The 17774-nt window shown below is 49.8% G+C and overlaps 4 protein-coding genes across 4 annotated transcripts; 1 reads left to right on the top strand and 3 right to left on the bottom strand.

Annotated features, from left to right (window-relative positions):
- Positions 1-967: 967 nt before the first annotated feature.
- On the bottom strand, positions 968-6839 carry TGAM01_v208554 (hypothetical protein; the record flags this gene model as incomplete). Its single annotated transcript, XM_024550361.1, has 2 exons — positions 968-1183; positions 6660-6839. 2 exons carry the CDS (start codon positions 6837-6839, stop codon positions 968-970), a joined length of 396 nt encoding a protein of 131 aa, XP_024404916.1.
- A 1124-nt stretch (positions 6840-7963) lies between these two features.
- On the bottom strand, positions 7964-11561 carry TGAM01_v208553 (DNA repair protein RAD5; the record flags this gene model as incomplete). Its single annotated transcript, XM_018806701.1, has 2 exons — positions 7964-8042; positions 8104-11561. The coding sequence occupies 2 exons, from the start codon at positions 11559-11561 to the stop codon at positions 7964-7966; spliced, it is 3537 nt and encodes a 1178-aa protein (XP_018660171.1).
- A 361-nt stretch (positions 11562-11922) lies between these two features.
- On the top strand, positions 11923-13135 carry TGAM01_v208552 (hypothetical protein; the record flags this gene model as incomplete). Its single annotated transcript, XM_018806700.1, has 2 exons — positions 11923-12053; positions 12163-13135. 2 exons carry the CDS (start codon positions 11923-11925, stop codon positions 13133-13135), a joined length of 1104 nt encoding a protein of 367 aa, XP_018660170.1.
- Positions 13136-14700: 1565 nt separating this feature from the next.
- On the bottom strand, positions 14701-16955 carry TGAM01_v208551 (hypothetical protein; the record flags this gene model as incomplete). The annotated part of the gene is made up of 5 exons (XM_024550360.1): positions 14701-15157; positions 15199-15405; positions 15702-15941; positions 16531-16574; positions 16869-16955. The coding sequence occupies 5 exons, from the start codon at positions 16953-16955 to the stop codon at positions 14701-14703; spliced, it is 1035 nt and encodes a 344-aa protein (XP_024404915.1).
- Positions 16956-17774: the final 819 nt, after the last annotated feature.

Here is a 17774-nt window from a genome sequence, read left to right as displayed (position 1 = left end):
GCCGCTGCGCTAATCAAAGTCGCCTTGTTTGATGGAAGCCGCCGATTTGAGCAAGGCCAACAGGATCGTTCGAAGAGAGAGTGGTGTCATATACGTGGTTAGTGTAATCCAGGTAACCAAATCAAAAGATGTCTAAGGAATTGCCTACCAGCTTCATCAGCTTTGAATGAATGAAATGAAAACTCCCGCGACCAAAATTGGCAAACCGCCGTTGGGAAGAGAGAGAAGTCTATAGTTACCCTTGCTGTCAAGGATGACAAACTGCCGCTGCAAGCAATCGTTGATCAAAAACTGTTGTCAAGAATGATAAATCGCCGCTGAAAGGAACAGCAAGCTGTTGGTAAGAGGAACAAGACGCTGCTGGTGAGAAGAATCCTGATCAACTGCCGTTGAAACGAATGACGCATCAACACTGATACGAATGACAAGCCGCTGCTGAATAGAGTCCTGAAGTAACCACTGATGTCAAGAGCGATGAATCGCCGCTGAAAAGAATAACAAAGCCAACGCTGAAAGAAAAAAAAAAAAACGCTTCTGGCGCTTAAGGAGAACCGGCGGAGAAGGAACTATGCTGTCCCAGGGCGGCTGATCGGGACCAGCGACTCTTAATCTGCCGGATCACCATGACATAAAGCTGTCGCAGCTCGTTCAACTTCGCCTCTCACTGCCTATCCCTCGTCTTCAGTTTCGCCGTTTCCCCCCTTAGTTCCCTTACACACTGGTCCTCCCCTAAAGGGGCTCATCCCTCCACCACCTAGGATGGTACCTACTGTTGGATGCAATGAATGAAGAGATGGGAAATTTGTTTTGTAAGACTAGAGATCTAAGATCCAGGATAACAAATGAGAAGTAAATACTAAGGTGGTAAACATAGCTAAACTCTAATAGGCGAACGCTCTGCCGTTATTCCTTCCAACAACTACCTAGGTACCTATATTTGTAGTCTGATATTTATAATAGTACTATACTAGGTAGGTTCTAAAGCAGCAGCAGCAGCAGTAGTAACCATAGTGACAGTAGTAACAGTAGTCGCGATAGTAGCAATAGTAGCAATAGTAGCAATAGTAGCAATAGTAGCAATAGTAGCAATAGTAGCAATAGTAGCAATAGTAGCAATAGTAGCAATAGTAGCAATAGTAGCAATAGTAGCAATAGTAGCAATAGTAGCAATAGTAGCAGTAGGCTGGATAACTTTTCCTTTGAATCATTTCTGTTGCGTCCAAAAGCCTTTTTTAGTGTCATTCCGTGGCTTTTTCTACGGATGAAATGCGCACATGCACCCATAATTAGAGCAACGGCGAGCTGAGAGCGTCTCGTTCGTCAACAAGCTCAGAAAGCTTAAATGAATGTAGACACTCATGCAGATAGCGCTGTGTCAAGAATACAACTAGGTACATACCGTAGTCAGCTATGTAACTCTCCGTTATGACATGTGTGTATCAAATGCGGTGGTATATGTATACGATGTCTCGTCTCGATTCCGGCTACGGCCAGCCCTACGTGGGTCACCAAGATTCCGTCGAGAAACCACCTCATCTCGGCTCGAAGATAAGGCCACTTCTTGAAACATCTAACTTAATCTCCTACGCAGGCAGCATTAGGTACTTTTTCACCGAGCATGCTAGCCTCCAAGTACCCGACTTCAACAACGAGTCGCATCATAATATTGCCTGTTGCAGTGTAAGTGGCTGGCGCGGTTACGGCCCGACGCTGCTTCGTGGAGGCCTATCAGCGTCGGCGTCTCCTCTCTCTCCAGTATTGTGGGTATAACTAGGACGCCACTCCAGCACTGGCTGGTTATTCAAGCTTTGTGTCCGTATATTTGCGCTTGATGTTGTTAAAATTAGAACGGAGAAGAATTCTTTCGACCATGTACAGAGGAGCCTTCGGTAATAAACTTCCTCTGGCCCATAGAAAGGTTAGCTTTAATTATCCAAATACTGCAACGGGGCTTAACTGACGAACAACAAATAAATTACTTTGCCCATGCACCCGACCAAATCCCAACCCTTTCCCAAAGACATACACCTACAAAAACGAAAAGAACAAGAAACGCAAGACGATTTAACCATGAATATCATTAAACTCCTCTCCAGCTTCCAACGGCTCCGACCGCATACTCGCAGTTATCTCCTTCGGCTGCCACTCGAAATCCTGCTGGAAATACTCAACAACCTCTCTCCATACTGCCTACTGGTCGTCTACCAAACCTGTCGCCCGCTACGCGTTATTATTCATCAGAACTTCCTTTCTGGGAAGGGAGAGATGCTGGCTACACTCAAGGATAAGCTACGCTATCTAACCTGCCTCGCCAGATCTCTTCCCAATCGATGGGTTTGTGCCAAATGCTGCAAACTTCATAAAGTTATTTGGTATGATGTGCCAGCTTACCACATATATGAACCAGAATGCGAAGGGGATACCATATGGCCCAATCGCGAAGACATTTCGAATCGCAATACGTACGACCTTCATAAGCCAGCGCATAGGCACATCCAACTCACTCTCAAGTATACTCGATCAGAGAGATTAAGCTGGAAACATCGGAAAATTCTTCAAAGCCTTCTCAAGCCACATTACTTCCCAGATAAAGAGAGATTTTCTATCAGTGACGAAGGCATCTTGGAACACTCTTCGTTTTATCCCAAGATCATAGATGGAAGATATCTATATTTATCTGTCTATACTTACCTTGGAGCTGAAAGTGGTAGTTTTTCAATCCAGAACGTCCTTGGGGCTCGAAATAAGGTATCACGACGGGATCTAAGAGGAGAAGATATATGCCATCATATACATGGATATGGATCGAGTTTCGCAATGGCTATCGACATGGCATTCTCAGCAGAAAATACTCAGCTTTTCTTTTGTTGCAATTCTTGTAGGACAGATTTTTCTATACAAGCTTCGCCAGAGCGTGCGATTATAAGAACATGGCAAGATTTGGGACCAGAAGGAACAGTGTTTGATCCAGAATGGGAGTCGTTGCTGAGCAATCTCACAAGAGTCTATCACCAGCCTGGAAGCATTCGGAACATGTATGACCAGCTTGAGAACAGCGAGGATTATTGGATTTTATATAATGCTCGATAAAATTGCAAGACATTCCTACACTGAAAGCCCTCTATTCCTACCGTATACTTGACATGTCCCATTAATAACCAGTTTAGCTTCAATAGAAGCTGTATTAATAGTGTTGATATATCTTGCTACTTGTCATTTCTCGTGCCATTAAATTCGTTCTTTGGCGGTGCTAAGGTCTGTTTTGCCACATCCTTTCTTGCCACTATCCAAGTTAAGCTAGAGTCTGTTGTCGTCGTAGTCTCTGTGAACTGGACGCGACTGGGAGAGATAGCCAGGATCTCGAATCAAATGGACGAGTGTCGAAGAGGTGGCTCTGGGCAAGTCATCGCGGACGCGCTGATTAAGAGTCTGCGCATCCAGGCCCGCGCCCCCCCGACGGCATAGTCCATCCTCCTCTGCTCTTTCATGTATTTTTATACAGCGCTTCAGCGCCCCGGGAGCGTGATTTTTTTTTTTTTTTGTGTGTTTTTGTCATTCGTTTCAGCGTTGGTGTGTCATTCTTTTCAGCGGCGATTCGTCAATCTTTCCAGCGGGGATTCGTCACTCTTGACAGCAGTGGTTACTTCAGGACCGTTTTCAACGGCGGTTTGTCATCCTTAACGACGTGCAGGTTCTTGTTCAGTCTTGATCGAATGCGTTGTAAACATCACCGCCAAAACTCTTTGGGGGATAGGAATGCCACAAGCAGCAAAACTTCCGCAGGCCTTTGAAAGAAAGATGGCTTCTGGATCTGAAGCCCAATGGAGTTTGGGAGGCAAGTTGTTCCTCATCTTTCTTCTTCTTGTTCTTTACTTGCGTATTCAGGTTAAGCTAACCACATACATGGCAATGCTCGCTCGCTGTTTCGTCGCCCTGCTTCGAGGCTTCTTGTTGTCGGTGTCCCCCTTGGTTCATCGCCGTCGGCACCAGCTCCCTCTCTACTGACCTCGCGGCTTGCGGGCTTGCCAGTCCAGTCCAAAGACGGCAGGGTGATTATATGGAAATTGATGAGGCATGGGAACTACAACGCAGAACTGGCAGGTTGAAGATTAATCTTTGAGCAGAAAGACGGCAATGCTAAAGTTGTGAGGCCAAGTTCTACGAGGCATCGAATGATTGGGAAATATAATCACTGTTCGACATTGGCATTATTGTAGAGTGAGAAGCTGGGAGCTATGTGCCAATTGTATACAGATTCTCGTTATTTGATTAACCCAATACAGCCGCTGAGCGTGTCCCAAACTCGTACCCCCTCCCTCCAGCACTCAACCCTGTAGCTATTTTTCTTGCTTTCAGTCTAGAGATTCCATATACCTTCACTCACAGTCATCAATTGCTTCCGCTACTGCTGCTACTGCTGATTTTATTCCCAAGACTCAATATGTAGTAGATATGAGTACCTCAAAATGCCCATATATCTAAAAAGACAGTAACCAAAAACAGATCACGGCTCCAAACCCATTGGATCTGCCATCATCCACGTCCATATACCGTCACCATCAGTGCCATGCCCATCTATGTCATTCCCAGCACTTCCATTAGCCTCCATCCTTTATCTCTTTAACCCTCATAGCCGTGATGCGTCCTATGATCCACGACAAGTCACAAATGCCCAGCGCCGTTGTTTCCCCTTCCGCCGCATCCTTACATCGGTTGCGCAGCTCCTTGGCCTTCCAAGCGCGGAGTTAACATCGCCTATGTCCAGTGCGCTTCGAAGTGAATTGTCGTCCTCGCCAAAGGCCAACAGCACGTTGTGGTGATGGGTATGTGTTGCTTGGCCTCGTTGCCCGCCAAAGCCGCGGGGGACGCTGACGCTGTAGAAGAGGAGAACGAGCACTAGGGCCTGCTCGATGCACATGTAGGATTCGTGAAAGTCCGTCTTTGTTTCAGCTTTTGCAAAGAGAGACTCCTCGCGGCCTGCAGCTGCTCCTGCAGCTCGTCCGCCTCCCTCTCTCTCTAGCCTTTATCTCCGCCTTTAACCTCTTCTTCAACTTCTTGTTGGCTTCTTCTAACTTCCGGATCCTCTTCTTATCCTCACTCTCTGCGGACAGAGGGCGCCCTTGCCATAACCGGACACAAACCTCTTTAAAGTCAAATTTTAAAAGGGCAATGATGCCCACTGCCAGGGAGAGCCAGGGAGAGCCAGGTCACGATGGCCACTATAAAAAAAAAAGAAGTAGAAAAAGAACGTATCCCTGATCAAGAAAAAAAGAGAGAAACCAGACAAGAAAAAGAAAGACGCCAAAGAAGAAAAATGAAGGTGGCCAAAGGAAAAGCTCATGAATGGAAATGAAAAGAGAAAAGAAACCAAGGGGCAGAAAGCAGTACAAGTACTTGTTTACAGGCTGCTCCAATAATTAACTTTCCATATCTTCGCATACAATGCCTAAAATAGGTAGAGTTCCTGTTTAGTGTATACTCTTCACAACAGGGCCTATTTTGGCTTTGTGCAATTGCCACCCATTACAATGCGATCGGCCCAACCGGGGCGTTGAGAATCGCCATTGTGGAAAGAATGTTGAGAAAAATATTGATTGAGGCTTCTAGATATGTATTGCCCAATACCTTCCACGGATAGCGTTCCATTCGCTATCTATACAAGTAGTTTTACTCGAAGATGTCTCGCCTAAACAGTATTCGCAGCTGTATATAAGATTTTGAGTTACAACTTGTGGATGATAGACGCGCGTAACTGTAAAGCGCTGGGGCATTTTGCCTTTGCCCTTGATAGATAAAAGATTGAGTTTATGAATGTGATTGCTGTAGCTCAGAGCACTGTGTATGTTATAGAACAGCAGCACTTACATTATGGTAAGTTGTACTTATTTCTCTCGTCACAATCAACAAGACGTTGTAGTAGATGTAGTAGATGTAGTAGATGCAGCAGATAAAGAAATGTAGAGATGCTGTCGCACATTCTGCCGATTACCCGAATAGGAAATAATCCAAAGATCACCAACTACAAGTCCACATTATATGCAACTAGATAGATCTTCAACATGGGGTCATAAAAGACTTGCACCATCAATCCACAGTATCAAAACAATAATCTCACTAAAATTCCTCATTTTCAGCGCATCTACATACATTCAGCAAAATATACTCAGATCAGGCAACAATATTCGAGACAATGCTTCTGACGCTCTCAACGCACATTCCTAAAGCAGCAAAGTTCACCTCGGGAAGTGTCAGAACTCTGAACTTCAAGTCGCGTCGATCGATCTATCAGCCGGCATGGATTTGTTTTTTTTTTGTCTTGGCAGATCAAGCTTTTATAATTCACAATAACACTACAGAAGATAAAGAGAAAGCGTCACGGTAGCGCGACGATATGTATGTACTTTCAGCACTTTATTCACAGTGAGCTTGTCCAGGCTAGACAAGCCTTATTAGATTTAATAGTCGTAGCACTTATAATCGCTTTAATTCAATGTTCTCATCTCCATCAACCCATTACATCCACCTCCCCTTCACATCGCTTCAATCCGAATTGTCAATCTAAGAGTCACCACCCATTAGTAACGCGTCCCACTACATCTTCGTCTTCACAAAGCACAAAGAACAAAAAAAAACTCACCCTCTTAGCGAGACTGGCAGACTCCCGTGGCAGACTTCTCATCAGCGCCCGGAGCAAGCAAGCAGATCTGTCCAAAGGGGCAGGTGACGATGCTGTCCTTCATCGTTCCGCAGACCAGCTTTCCGTTCACGAGGGGAGCGGGAGAGGCAGCAGCAAGGCCAGCAAGGGCGGCGACAACAACGGTAAGGCCGGTGAACTTCATGTTTGCGGTGGTATGTGATGAAAATGTGTGTCGTCGGTAATGACCGGTTTTTGTAGTATTACAGAAAGGACGTCGTGTTGTTAAGGAACGGCGAATAAATCACAATTGAGCTTGAAAAGAGCGACTGGACTGGATATGGACAGAAGTAACGAAAAGAGACCCTTTTCAAGCGCCTCCAAATCCGGGGGATCAGCATATTTATTAATTCTCATTCCCCAGCTACCATCAAGCCACTCACTAGCCTCCTCGTGTTGAAAAGGAGGCCAAACTGCCTAGGTACTAGTTCAGGTCAAAGCAAGCAAAAAGACATACGGCATACCGACAATCTGCCTCGTATTCTTTTGATGAACAGACCAAGGCATCGCACTTTGGATAAGCTGCTGGGGCTGCCCCCCTGGCCGGTAATTTCGGCTATCCCAATGTGGCCTGCGCTTTTGGGCGGCCCCGCCCCTTTTAGACAGGGTGCCCCTGAATAGCGTCGGTCAGCAGCTCTAGCTTGCTGCGTATGGAAATGCCTGCTTGAAGCTGTATTGATGGCATAGCCAGTGATTCTATGTTGTGATACAATCTTGAGTCTGTTGCATTCATCAATTACTACTACTAAATAGCAGTAACAGGTGCATTGGAGGCATCATGGCGTGTCCATACTTGCATTCGCGCAGTTCCTATCGAGGACCCTGAAACCACCCTAGCAGATCAAGTTAGATTGCCCAAAAGCCTCACTGGGGATTCTGTGGGGACGCCCGCATTGAGCTGTGATTGATATGCCACCCTTACGATGGCACGCTGAAATGCTACTCAACCAAACGTGCCATCGCTTGGGGCCAGTAATGCAACCGTCTGTCATGATAAGTTTGACAGGTCGTCTAATACCCTTTTCATGTTGCACCGCTACCGGTATGAGTAAAATTATATGTCACACCGCCAGCAGCCATTCATATATACACCTTGTTCAATGCAGGAACCAAATGCAAATGCAATGCCGTACCATGCCATGCCAGTTTTGCAGTATCCTTTACGCCAGTCAATGAGAAAAGCCAGCCACGTGAAAACAAAGTAACAGTTCCAAGATCCGCCCCGTATTCATCAGCCATGTCGTGACATTTGATTGCTTGTTCCGTCATCTAGCTAAGAAGCTCCTTGATATCCTCTATCCTCTGAAGCTTCTTCTCTTCGTCGTTCATCATGCCCAAGGACGTCGCTCTGCGTTCAATCAAATTAGCACCGTGAAACCCCCAGACCAAACAAGGAAAACATGACTTACATAAACTTCTTCCTCTCCTGAATCTTCAACATCCTCTCCTCCACACTCCCCTTCACGATAAACCGCTTCACCACCACCTCGTCCTGCTGCCCCAGTCTGTGCACCCGATCAATCGCCTGCAACTCCACGGCATAGCTCCACCAGGGGTCCATCATAAACACGCGCCCCGCGCTCGTCAGATTCAGTCCCACGCCGCCCGCGCGCAGACTCATTAGCATCACCACAAAGCCTTTGCTGTCTGAAAATTCCTGCAGCACCGCGGCACGCGCCTTTTGCGTCATGCTTCCGTCGAGTCGAAGGAACTTGATGTTGGCGCGGTTTAGCGAGGCCTCGATGAGCGACAAGAAAGACGTAAACTGTGAAAAGATGATGGACTTCATGTGAGGCCGTTCACGGCGTAGTGATCGAAGCTCTGTCAATAACGCGGCAACTTTGGCAGACGATGAATTGACGCCCAGTCGCTGCAGGCTGATGCGCGGTTTCGAGGCAAATGCGTCGCCTTCGTCATGCCGCACGACCTCGAATAGATCACGCTGATTGATCGGTGCTCGGCAGTTGAAGCACCTCGGCACTTTGCCATGGTCCGTCTCATGTTTGATAAAGTCCATCAAGCACTTTTTGCATGCAGAGTGCCAGCATCCAGTCACAATCTGCTCATTCATTGGCTCGTCAAAGCACAGGGGGCATTCCTTTTCTGCTTCATTCCGGATCTCGTCCAGCGCATGTGCTCCGTATGTCTGCCTATCGTTAGTCGCTTCATCCGTGATGGCAGTAAACTGTGTAATCAGCGATTCGAGGTCCATGTCATCGCCCAATCCAGTGGCTGCGTCTGCGGCGGCTCCAGCCTCTTCCTCATCGGCGACAATATCCTTGTTGCGGACAAGAACAGGATGACAGCACGATTGACGGAGACGCATAATCTGAGCAAAAATAGTTGTGAATGCCTTGAGTACAGTGCCAGCCTCTACGTTCTTGGCAAATGTGTTCTTCACTTTGTTAAAGATGTGGTCATAAATGTCTCGTTCCGTTTTGGATAGCTCCACCTCCACCAGGTCAATCTGTTTCGGGGGAAGTTGTACCAAGGGCTGGCCATCTGGTGTCTTCATATCCTTTGTTCTTCGCGTAACCAATGGTTCCAGAACTGTCTGCACAACGTCCAATGCGCGCACAAAGTCGCCTGATTCGAATGGCACAGTGATGAATGTCTTCCAAAAGGAAAAGTTGTTCCAAGGCTCAACTCTCAGGAATCGCACCAAGCTAAAGAGGTCTTCCAGCCTGTTGACAATCGGCGTACCGGTTAGGGCCCATCGATGGTCGGCCGTAATCTCATAACACGCGCGCGCAGTTTTAGAAGCTCGGTTTTTGATGTAGTGGGCTTCATCCAGAATCACTCGGAAGAATTTGAGCGAAAAAATGCCGGTATGAAACGATCTTTCGCCGTTTTTTGCGACAACGCTGCCAAATTCTGATAGGACGACTCCGTAACTGGTGATGACAAGATCCGGTGCGTTGGAGCCACTGCACAGCGACTGCAGATTCAACGCCTTTTCAGCACCGTAATAGAGCTGAATCTTCATGGTGCCTGCTTTTGAGGCCTTCTCGGCTTCACTGTGCCACTGCGATAGTAGAGACATTGGAGCAACCACAAGAGTAGTACAGGGCGCATCCACGACGTATGATGAGTTCTTACCCAGTCGCTGGAGTTGATTTAGTCCATCTTTAGAGGTTGATCTGGCGTTGTGCGAAGCCTCGGATCGGTGCGAGTGTATCAGACTGAGCATCTGAATGGTCTTTCCGAGGCCCATTTCATCAGCAAGAATGCCGCCGAGACAGTGCTGCTCCTGAACAGGGAAATCTAGTGTGAGCTCGCCGGAGTATGGGTTGACATAAAACTTGGATTGGCCTTCTACTGTTGGTAAATCCTTGTCGTCAACATCCTTGATTGGCCACAGATACTCCTCCCACAATGGATGCATCGAGGGTTCTCTATGGCTCCGCTCATCCTTCTCCTTGGCCAGCATCCAATGCAAAGACTGCTTTTGATATGGCCGCAGCGACATGGCAAAAGTGCTCGCGGGCTCAGCTTCTGGCATATTAAAGTCGAAAGTCTGGGCCTTCTTATACAGCGAATCAAGCTGATCTTGTTCAAGCTCCTCTCCTTCTTCAGCTTCTTCCGACGGTGATGAGTTTCCAGATTCCTTGTTGCTGTTCACTGTTGCCTTTTTCGAGTCCTTTTGCTTCTGTTCATCCATCTCGGCAGCCTGAAGAAGCCCCTTTCGCCCACCCTTTGCTGCAGCATTTGCGGCAACCGGCTGTAGGTTGATTTCCTGGAAAAGCCTGACAAGAGCAACTTGTCGAAGTCGAAGTTCCTTCTCTTGCGCCGTCTCAATCTGCTGTTCGAACCATGTGGCTGAAGAATCGTTGGCCGGCTTGAAGCTTCGGTCGAAGAAGGCGGAATTGAGCAGGAAGCATCTCAGCTGGAGAAAGATGGTATCGTTTGTACGCACACGCTCAGGGCAATACACGCATGTCCCTTCGAAACCGCAAATCTTTTGATCTATCAATGTCGACACCCAGTTCGCAGTATCCTTAGCCAGCCGTCCAATTTCTTGGCCGCTTTGGGTGGTAAATCGTACAATCACGTCGACTCGTCTCGAGGCAGCGGTGTTCGTCTTCACAGGAGTAGGAGGGGCGCCAAGCCGGGGCTTCGTCTTTGGGGGCAGAGGAGGTTGTATCTTTTGCCGCTCAATCTTGACGATTTCGCCATGCTTGAGCAAGTTTGCTCCACTTCTTGTAGCCCATCCCTCGACACCGAATGCGCCAATGTATCGTGAGCTCGACATGGTTCGTCGGATGGGAATCGGCGAGGATTGGGTCGGCGCATCGGTCAATGCTGTTCGGCTGGAGCCCGGCGTGGCGGAAGATGCTGTTGGGTGAGACACTGGCTTCGACTTCATGAGTTTCTTGTAGGTGCCGTCAAAGTACATGTTGACCGCTCGTTCCAGATTGTTCCCGCAGTGTTGCTGAATGGTCCTCAGGATATCGGCAGCAACTTTACATCCGACAAAGCTTTCAAACGTCTCTTGGTCAAAGGTCACCGATGAGGACTCGTGCTGGAGCGTGGATTCCTCCCGCGGGGCTCGTCTAGAGGCAGCTCCATTTTCGCGAAGCTGGGTAAAGGCATTGCGATCTTCTTGTTCGGTCTTGATGCTTCTGTTCCTCTCCAGCTCTCTCTCTTGTTCCGCCCACCCATCAGCGTATTCTTCTTTCGCCTTGCTCTCTTCTATTTGAGCTTCCCTCTCGGCGTCTTCAGTCGTGAAGAACAGCCTTGGCTCTTGACTCGAGCTGTATTCGTGTTTGGGACTACTGAAAGCCACCGGATCCGATGATGCCTCGTCCGGGTCCTTGAAGAATCTGCGCCTCTTCACCGGAGGCTCTTGCGAGGATCCCAGCTCCATAGTTGCGCCGGGACTCTCATCTGGAACATGCAAGCAGAAACCAGAAGCCGTGACTTTTCGCAGCGTTTGCCGCTAAACCCGCCGGGAGACGCGCCTAGGCTTCTGACAAACGCGAACCGCGTAGAGAGGTCACATGACCGCGTCATCAATCTACGCTATCCTGGTAGTTGCCCCATTTGTCCGACGGAGTAATAGACCAGCCAATCATGAGCTTTTTATATCACGGCTTGGGAAGCTGTCACTCGCTGCCCTTTTTTTCAGTCGCAAAAGTGCCCGTCATGCATGCGACTCTTTTCTTGCCCGAGCCCATCGCTATGACGGCTGCGCCAATCAAGCCGCGATAAGCATCATCCCACGCTGCATGCATCGTCCCGGCATTCTAGGCAATGGCCTGAAAAGGCTCGCCAGCGCGCCTCGGAGCCGTCGCAGCTTCGCAACGGCGACGGACGCTGACGTCGAATCAGCTCGGCGATACTGTTTGAAGCAGCTTCAGTATGGCGTCAATCCGTTCCCCAGCCCTTTTTTTCTTTGACATGACAAGGCAACTTTACCGCCTTGTTGCTTTCTGCTACAGCTTCTAACGACTTCTGCCTTATCACAGGACCAGCGACTACGATGCCCACCTCATCCACCGCTTCATCCCGCCGCCCGTCCAGGACACTTATGCCGCCCTCCGCGCATTGAACCTCGAGCTCGTCCGCCTGCCCGAGTTGGTGTCCAATCCCACCATTGGCGTCATGCGCATGAAGTTCTGGCAAGAGTCCATTGACAAGACGTTCGCCGGGCAGCCTCCCCGTGAGCCAATCTGCATCCTGCTCCACCGCGGACTGCAGCAGCTCGAGCTACGGGCCGGCAGCTCGTCGACGGCAAAGTCCATCAAATTCTGGGTCTCGCGCCTGATCCGCACGCGCGAGAGGCACATGGACAATCGGCCCTTCGCCACCCTGGCCAGCCTGGAGGACTACGCCGAGCACACGTACTCCACGATCATGTATGCGACTTTGGCATCCATGCCGCTGCGGTCAATGCACGTGGATCACCTGGCCAGCCATATCGGCAAGGCGTGCGGCATCGTCGCTGTGCTTCGGGGCATTCCCATCCTCGCCGCCCCCGCGCAGCCCGTCAGGAGCCCTTCTGGCCTCGATACCCCGAGCCGCACCCAAGCCATCCTGCTGCCGCTGGACATCATGGCCGAGGAGGGTGTCAAGGAGGAGGAGGTCTTCCGGCAAGGCCCCAACGCCCCCGGACTACAGGATGCCATCTTCAAGGTCGCCACCCGCGCCAATGACCATCTGATCACGGCGCGAGAGATGCTCAAGAGGTTAAAAGCGGGGCAGGATCCAGGCCACGAGTTTGAGCACCAGGGCGAGGGCGAGCACCAGTACTTTGAGGAGGAGAACAACGACACGGCGCGAGACATACGGCGCGGTTTCGGGGCCTTGTTAGAAGCTGTGCCCGCAGCACAATGGTTGTTAAGCCTGGAAAAGGCCAACTTTGACCCGTTTGCCGTGAAGAGCAGCGGGTGGAGGCTGCCGTGGGGTGTATGGCAAGCTCTGTCTAAGGAGAGGATATAGCAAATGTACAATACAATTCTGTACAATACAAAAGTTCAAAGAAAAAAGAAAACATAATGCAACTCAGGACAACACTCAATTGCCAGTGCAGAAAGCCCTGTGTGAAGGTACCTGTTGAAAATAGCATCTATTGTCATGTAGTAGTATTACACTGCGTATGATGCGATTACCTAACACGCCTCGGAGTCAGATACGCCGTCACCCTTCACCACGGCAAAATCTCGGCGCAACAGCTATGCTCAGATTTCAACCCATCCCGCAATCGCAACCATACCAAGAAAAAAACCACACCATTCAGATCGTAGATGCTGTCGCAAAGATGCTCTACGAACTCATTGCCATTGTAAGCAGCGATATCTCGCTCAATTCACATCTTCAATCCGCTAATCTGTCTTTTTTTCACAGGTCCGGCCGGGCAGCCTCACCGAGGTAAAAGAGTACGTCTTCACATCAACTTCAACATCCCACCAACCAGCCAGCATCGCTCACTATCCTCCGTTTCTCTCCGTCAATATACCCGCTCACAGCTAATCCAACAAAAAAACAGAATCGCCCAAACCGTCGGCTCCCTCGTCCTCAAAAACGGCGGCGTCGTCCGCGGCCTCTCCAACTGGGGCGTCTTCTCCCTGCCCAAGCCAATCTCCATCCACCAGATGAAGCACACCCACGGCCACTACTTCGTCATGCGCTACGACTCCTCGACCAAAGTCCACCAGGACGTGCGATCCACGCTGCGCCTTGAGCCGCGCATGATTCGCGCCGCGCACGTCAAGCTCGGCGACGGCAAGCTCGAGACGGTGTCGAGGTTTGGGCCGCCCAAGTGGAGGACGCAGGGCAGTGAGGCGTAGATGAGTTGGGGGGGAATAAAAGAAAAGGAATAAGAATGATTTTGTTATTGAGGAGTTTTTCTCTTTTTTTGCTTTATAAACCGTATGGAGGCACCTTTTTGGATGCAAAACGACTTACAAACATCATGGGAACGGGAGTACATGCGCTAGCTGGGATCCAAAAACGGGATTAACGTCGTGTAAGATTATGATGATGTACCAGAAAAAATGAGAAAGAGGCGCCGACAAGGGCCAGGGGAACTATCAATGCTTGGCATCAATATGCAACACGGGAACAGGAGCTGATGTTTCTAAATAACGCTGTACAAGTTCGTGGTCACAGAAAACAGCACTGCCACATCATGAGACATGAGATGGTGGTGTCAATGGAGGGAATGTATAAGGATCCGACATATGATACATAGTGTATATAAGTAGCATATATACAACATCACACTACGCCATCTTGTCTGACACAAGTTTGAATCTTGTTCAATTGGCGCTTTAAGTCTATGTCGTCACAAATATTGTTTGCTAGAACAGCTGAAAGTCTGCGCTGCCAGCCTCATCTAGCATCCCTCTAAAGATCATAGCCAGTCCTTTTTCCTTCCAGACGAAGAGGAACTCGCTTTGGTTCATTATAATAAGGATGAACCCCTCATGCCGTCAAAACGTATCAATCAATGTCCATCCCGGATAAGCGTGTTGTGTAAGATGGCTATCCATGTCACTTCATGTTCACTGGTCATCGACATCCATAGTCTCAGACTTCCCAATGCCCTTCTGCTTGCACCAATCAACAAAGTCGTCAATGACACTTGGCCATGCGCCATCCTCATTCCAAAATGATAATGACTCGTCCTTGATAGTCTTCAGGGCGAACTCCAAGATCATGTTCCACATATCCCTGTTAACGGATCTGGTCCACTTCTCGCCCAAAAACGTCTTCCACAGCTCCAGCCAGTCGTGTTTGCCTTTCCATGCCATACCCGGGGCCGAGAACAGCATGCTCCAGTAGATGAGAGCATTTTCCAGGGCCAAGGACTTTTGGTCCTTCTCGCGGCCAGCGACAAAGGCGTACCTGTAGACTTTCTTGAACAAAGCGCTATCTGATGACAGATCGGAGATGAGCTTCCGTACATAAGAAGCGTGCTCTTGGTGCGACGCCCCAGCCCTACCAACCATGAGTATTTCGCTAATTTAGGGTTTGAAATTCAAACATATCAAAAGACTTACCCGCTTGCCTTCCAACCGTCGATAAATCCGGCTCTGGTGATTTCGCCCACACTAGGGGCTTGCACAAGCTCCAGGACCACGAAAAGCTCAGCGTTTTCTAAGCTGACATTAAGTTTCTCGCTTAGGTAGCCCATGGTAGACTCCAGCTCCAGCTTGTCCTTTTCATCATTTTCGTCATCTATCAGAATGGTAAGCTTATGGGACAAACTTTATATCTAGCAGCAATAGAACTCTACCTCTTAGTGAATCGAACAGAGCATCCAATTTGGAATCCAAGGGAGAGGGACCTTTTGCCTCATTGGCCGAGTTCATATAAAATCTAAAATCAACCCGTTAGCTACTGCTGCGGCGCAAATTGTGTATCTTGTGCAAAGACGAGAGAAGGAAGAAGCGATGCAGCGCCGTCACTTGATAGTCGTTTGCAACAGTGTATTCGATTCAACGTAGAATTGCCGTCTTGATGCTCGCTCCCGTGTTCCCAAGTCATCCAGAGTAAAATATACCGTCCAGGATCCTCCTTGGCAGAGCCATCTGCGCCATGCTTCTCCCGCTTTTTCTTGGACAGCAACGCCTTTGCGACTTTAGACGGCAGATGTTGTTTGACGCCTTTCCAACCCAGCATCATTCTAGGCCCGATGCACGGGATGCATGCGTCCCTGAACTGCTGGGTCTTGGTTGTCTGGTCTCTTCGTCGTCGTCGTTGTCGTCGTCTCGGGTGGAGAGTCGGCAGCCAGGAACCAAGTCTATGGGTGATACGCGCAAAACGAACAGACAAGGAGAAAGCTTATAGCAGGAGCCAGATAGACGGAGGGAGTGGTATCACAAGAGATGGAATGGTTCGACAAGACGCAGGGTGCAAATGAGCGCAATCAAGAGCGCTCGGATCGTCTGGAGAAGCTCCCCAGGATCTGGGTTTGCTCGGGAGCCGGGAAGATATGCATAGAGGCGTGGTCGAAAATGGATGTTTGACGCATCCGGAAGACGACAATGCTATACGATCTGGCAAGGTAGCATCTTGGCAAGCCGTAGCTTTCTGACGTCTCTGTTTCAGTAGCATCGGCGGCGCTCGGCCATACTCTGGTGAGTGTCCGACAAGACGGGCGGGCTTCGCCTTAGTGGGACCCCCACAGTCAAACCCACACCGATAACAACACTGGAAGCCTGGCGATGCATCATCTCACAGCGAAATTGTCCGAGAAGCGCCGTGAGAGGTCTGATTCGAGGAATATCCGACGGGCTGGACGGGAGGCGGGAGGGGGGCATATCGGGGAAAATTCCAGGCGGAGATTTGAGGCTCATAAGGGGTTGGAGGGTTGATAGAGGGCGACTTACGCATCAACGGCCTCATTGAGCTTGTAGCCGGTTGACTTGAGATACTGCACACCACCAGCACGTTAGCCAAACTCGCGGGATCAGAGCCGCTCCATCGGGATGCACGATTGCCTGCCGCGGCCGCAGCCTCACATGTCCAGCAGCTGCGGTGCAAGCCGAAACGGTCAGCCTCATGCCAGCCTCATGGCGCCGACCCAATTTTTCTGCCCCGTCTGCGTGCCATGTCGTGATCCATGGACCAACAAGGCCATGGCCCGAGCAAATGCCCGTTGGGCTTTCGGCCAGGCTGCCGGCCACGGCAAAGGATAGAAGGGAGAAGCAACGTTATCTCAACGTACCCGAGTCGCCTGACGTTCCGAGACCCCAGTCAGGGAAACGAACTGTGCGAGGAGGATCTTCTGTTGTGCCAGCGAAGGGGGAGGCATCGTTGCGAGAAGAGGAAGGTCGGCAGCCTTGGGATATGAGCCGAGTCACACGAGCGTCTCCGCGCGGAGATGAGGATGCGTCGCCGTAGCTTGCTGGATAAAGCACCGAGAAGCCCCCCGAAAGTTTGTATGCGGCCTTGCCCGGTGCAGCAGACGAGAGAGCTGCCGTGGACTGTAGCAGAGCAGAGCGTCGATCGTTTTCGGACGAGTCAGTGATGCGATGATGTTTCGCTTCTACGGCGTCGAGTCGAGAAGCTGCGGCTTGAATCAAAACGGCGGATGGGCGGTTGTGCACGCACACGACGGTTCGAAGACGGCGGTGCTAGCGATGGGTGCGTCTCGTCTGTCGTCAGTCTGTCGTCTGGATGAGATGAGATGCGAGATGTGCGTCCAGGAAAGGGCAGATCGTGGAACACTCGGCGCTGCTGGGAGGAGAGGCTTTGCTTTCGGTCTGGCGGAGAGCAGAAGATGGACTCACGCAAGGCTGCGATGGTGGGGTTGGGTAGGTATGGATGATGTGGATGTGGATTGCTGCGGGCTGGGCTTATGCTAGAGCAGTCGCTGCCGCATAGGTACATGTAGGGAATTACTGCAGTAGTGACAGCGGCAGCAGCAGCTGTAGTGGCGAGCGAGGCTTGCAGGGGCGAGAAGAGCGCTGTCGGCAGCAAATTCTATCCTGTCAACATGAAGGTTCGAGTTACTTCAAAGCGGTAAACGGCCAATGTCAGCTCCTCACAAGAGCGAATTTGGAAAGCTTATTAACGCTTCTTCCTTCCATGGAATCGATGTCAGTGCCTAGGCAGCACTGCCGTTCTACGA

Source organism: Trichoderma gamsii (assembly GCF_001481775.2).
Source record: "Trichoderma gamsii strain T6085 chromosome Unknown Scaffold_36.2, whole genome shotgun sequence".
Lineage (NCBI taxonomy): Eukaryota > Fungi > Ascomycota > Sordariomycetes > Hypocreales > Hypocreaceae > Trichoderma > Trichoderma gamsii.
This window is presented reverse-complemented; position numbering and strand designations above follow the sequence as displayed.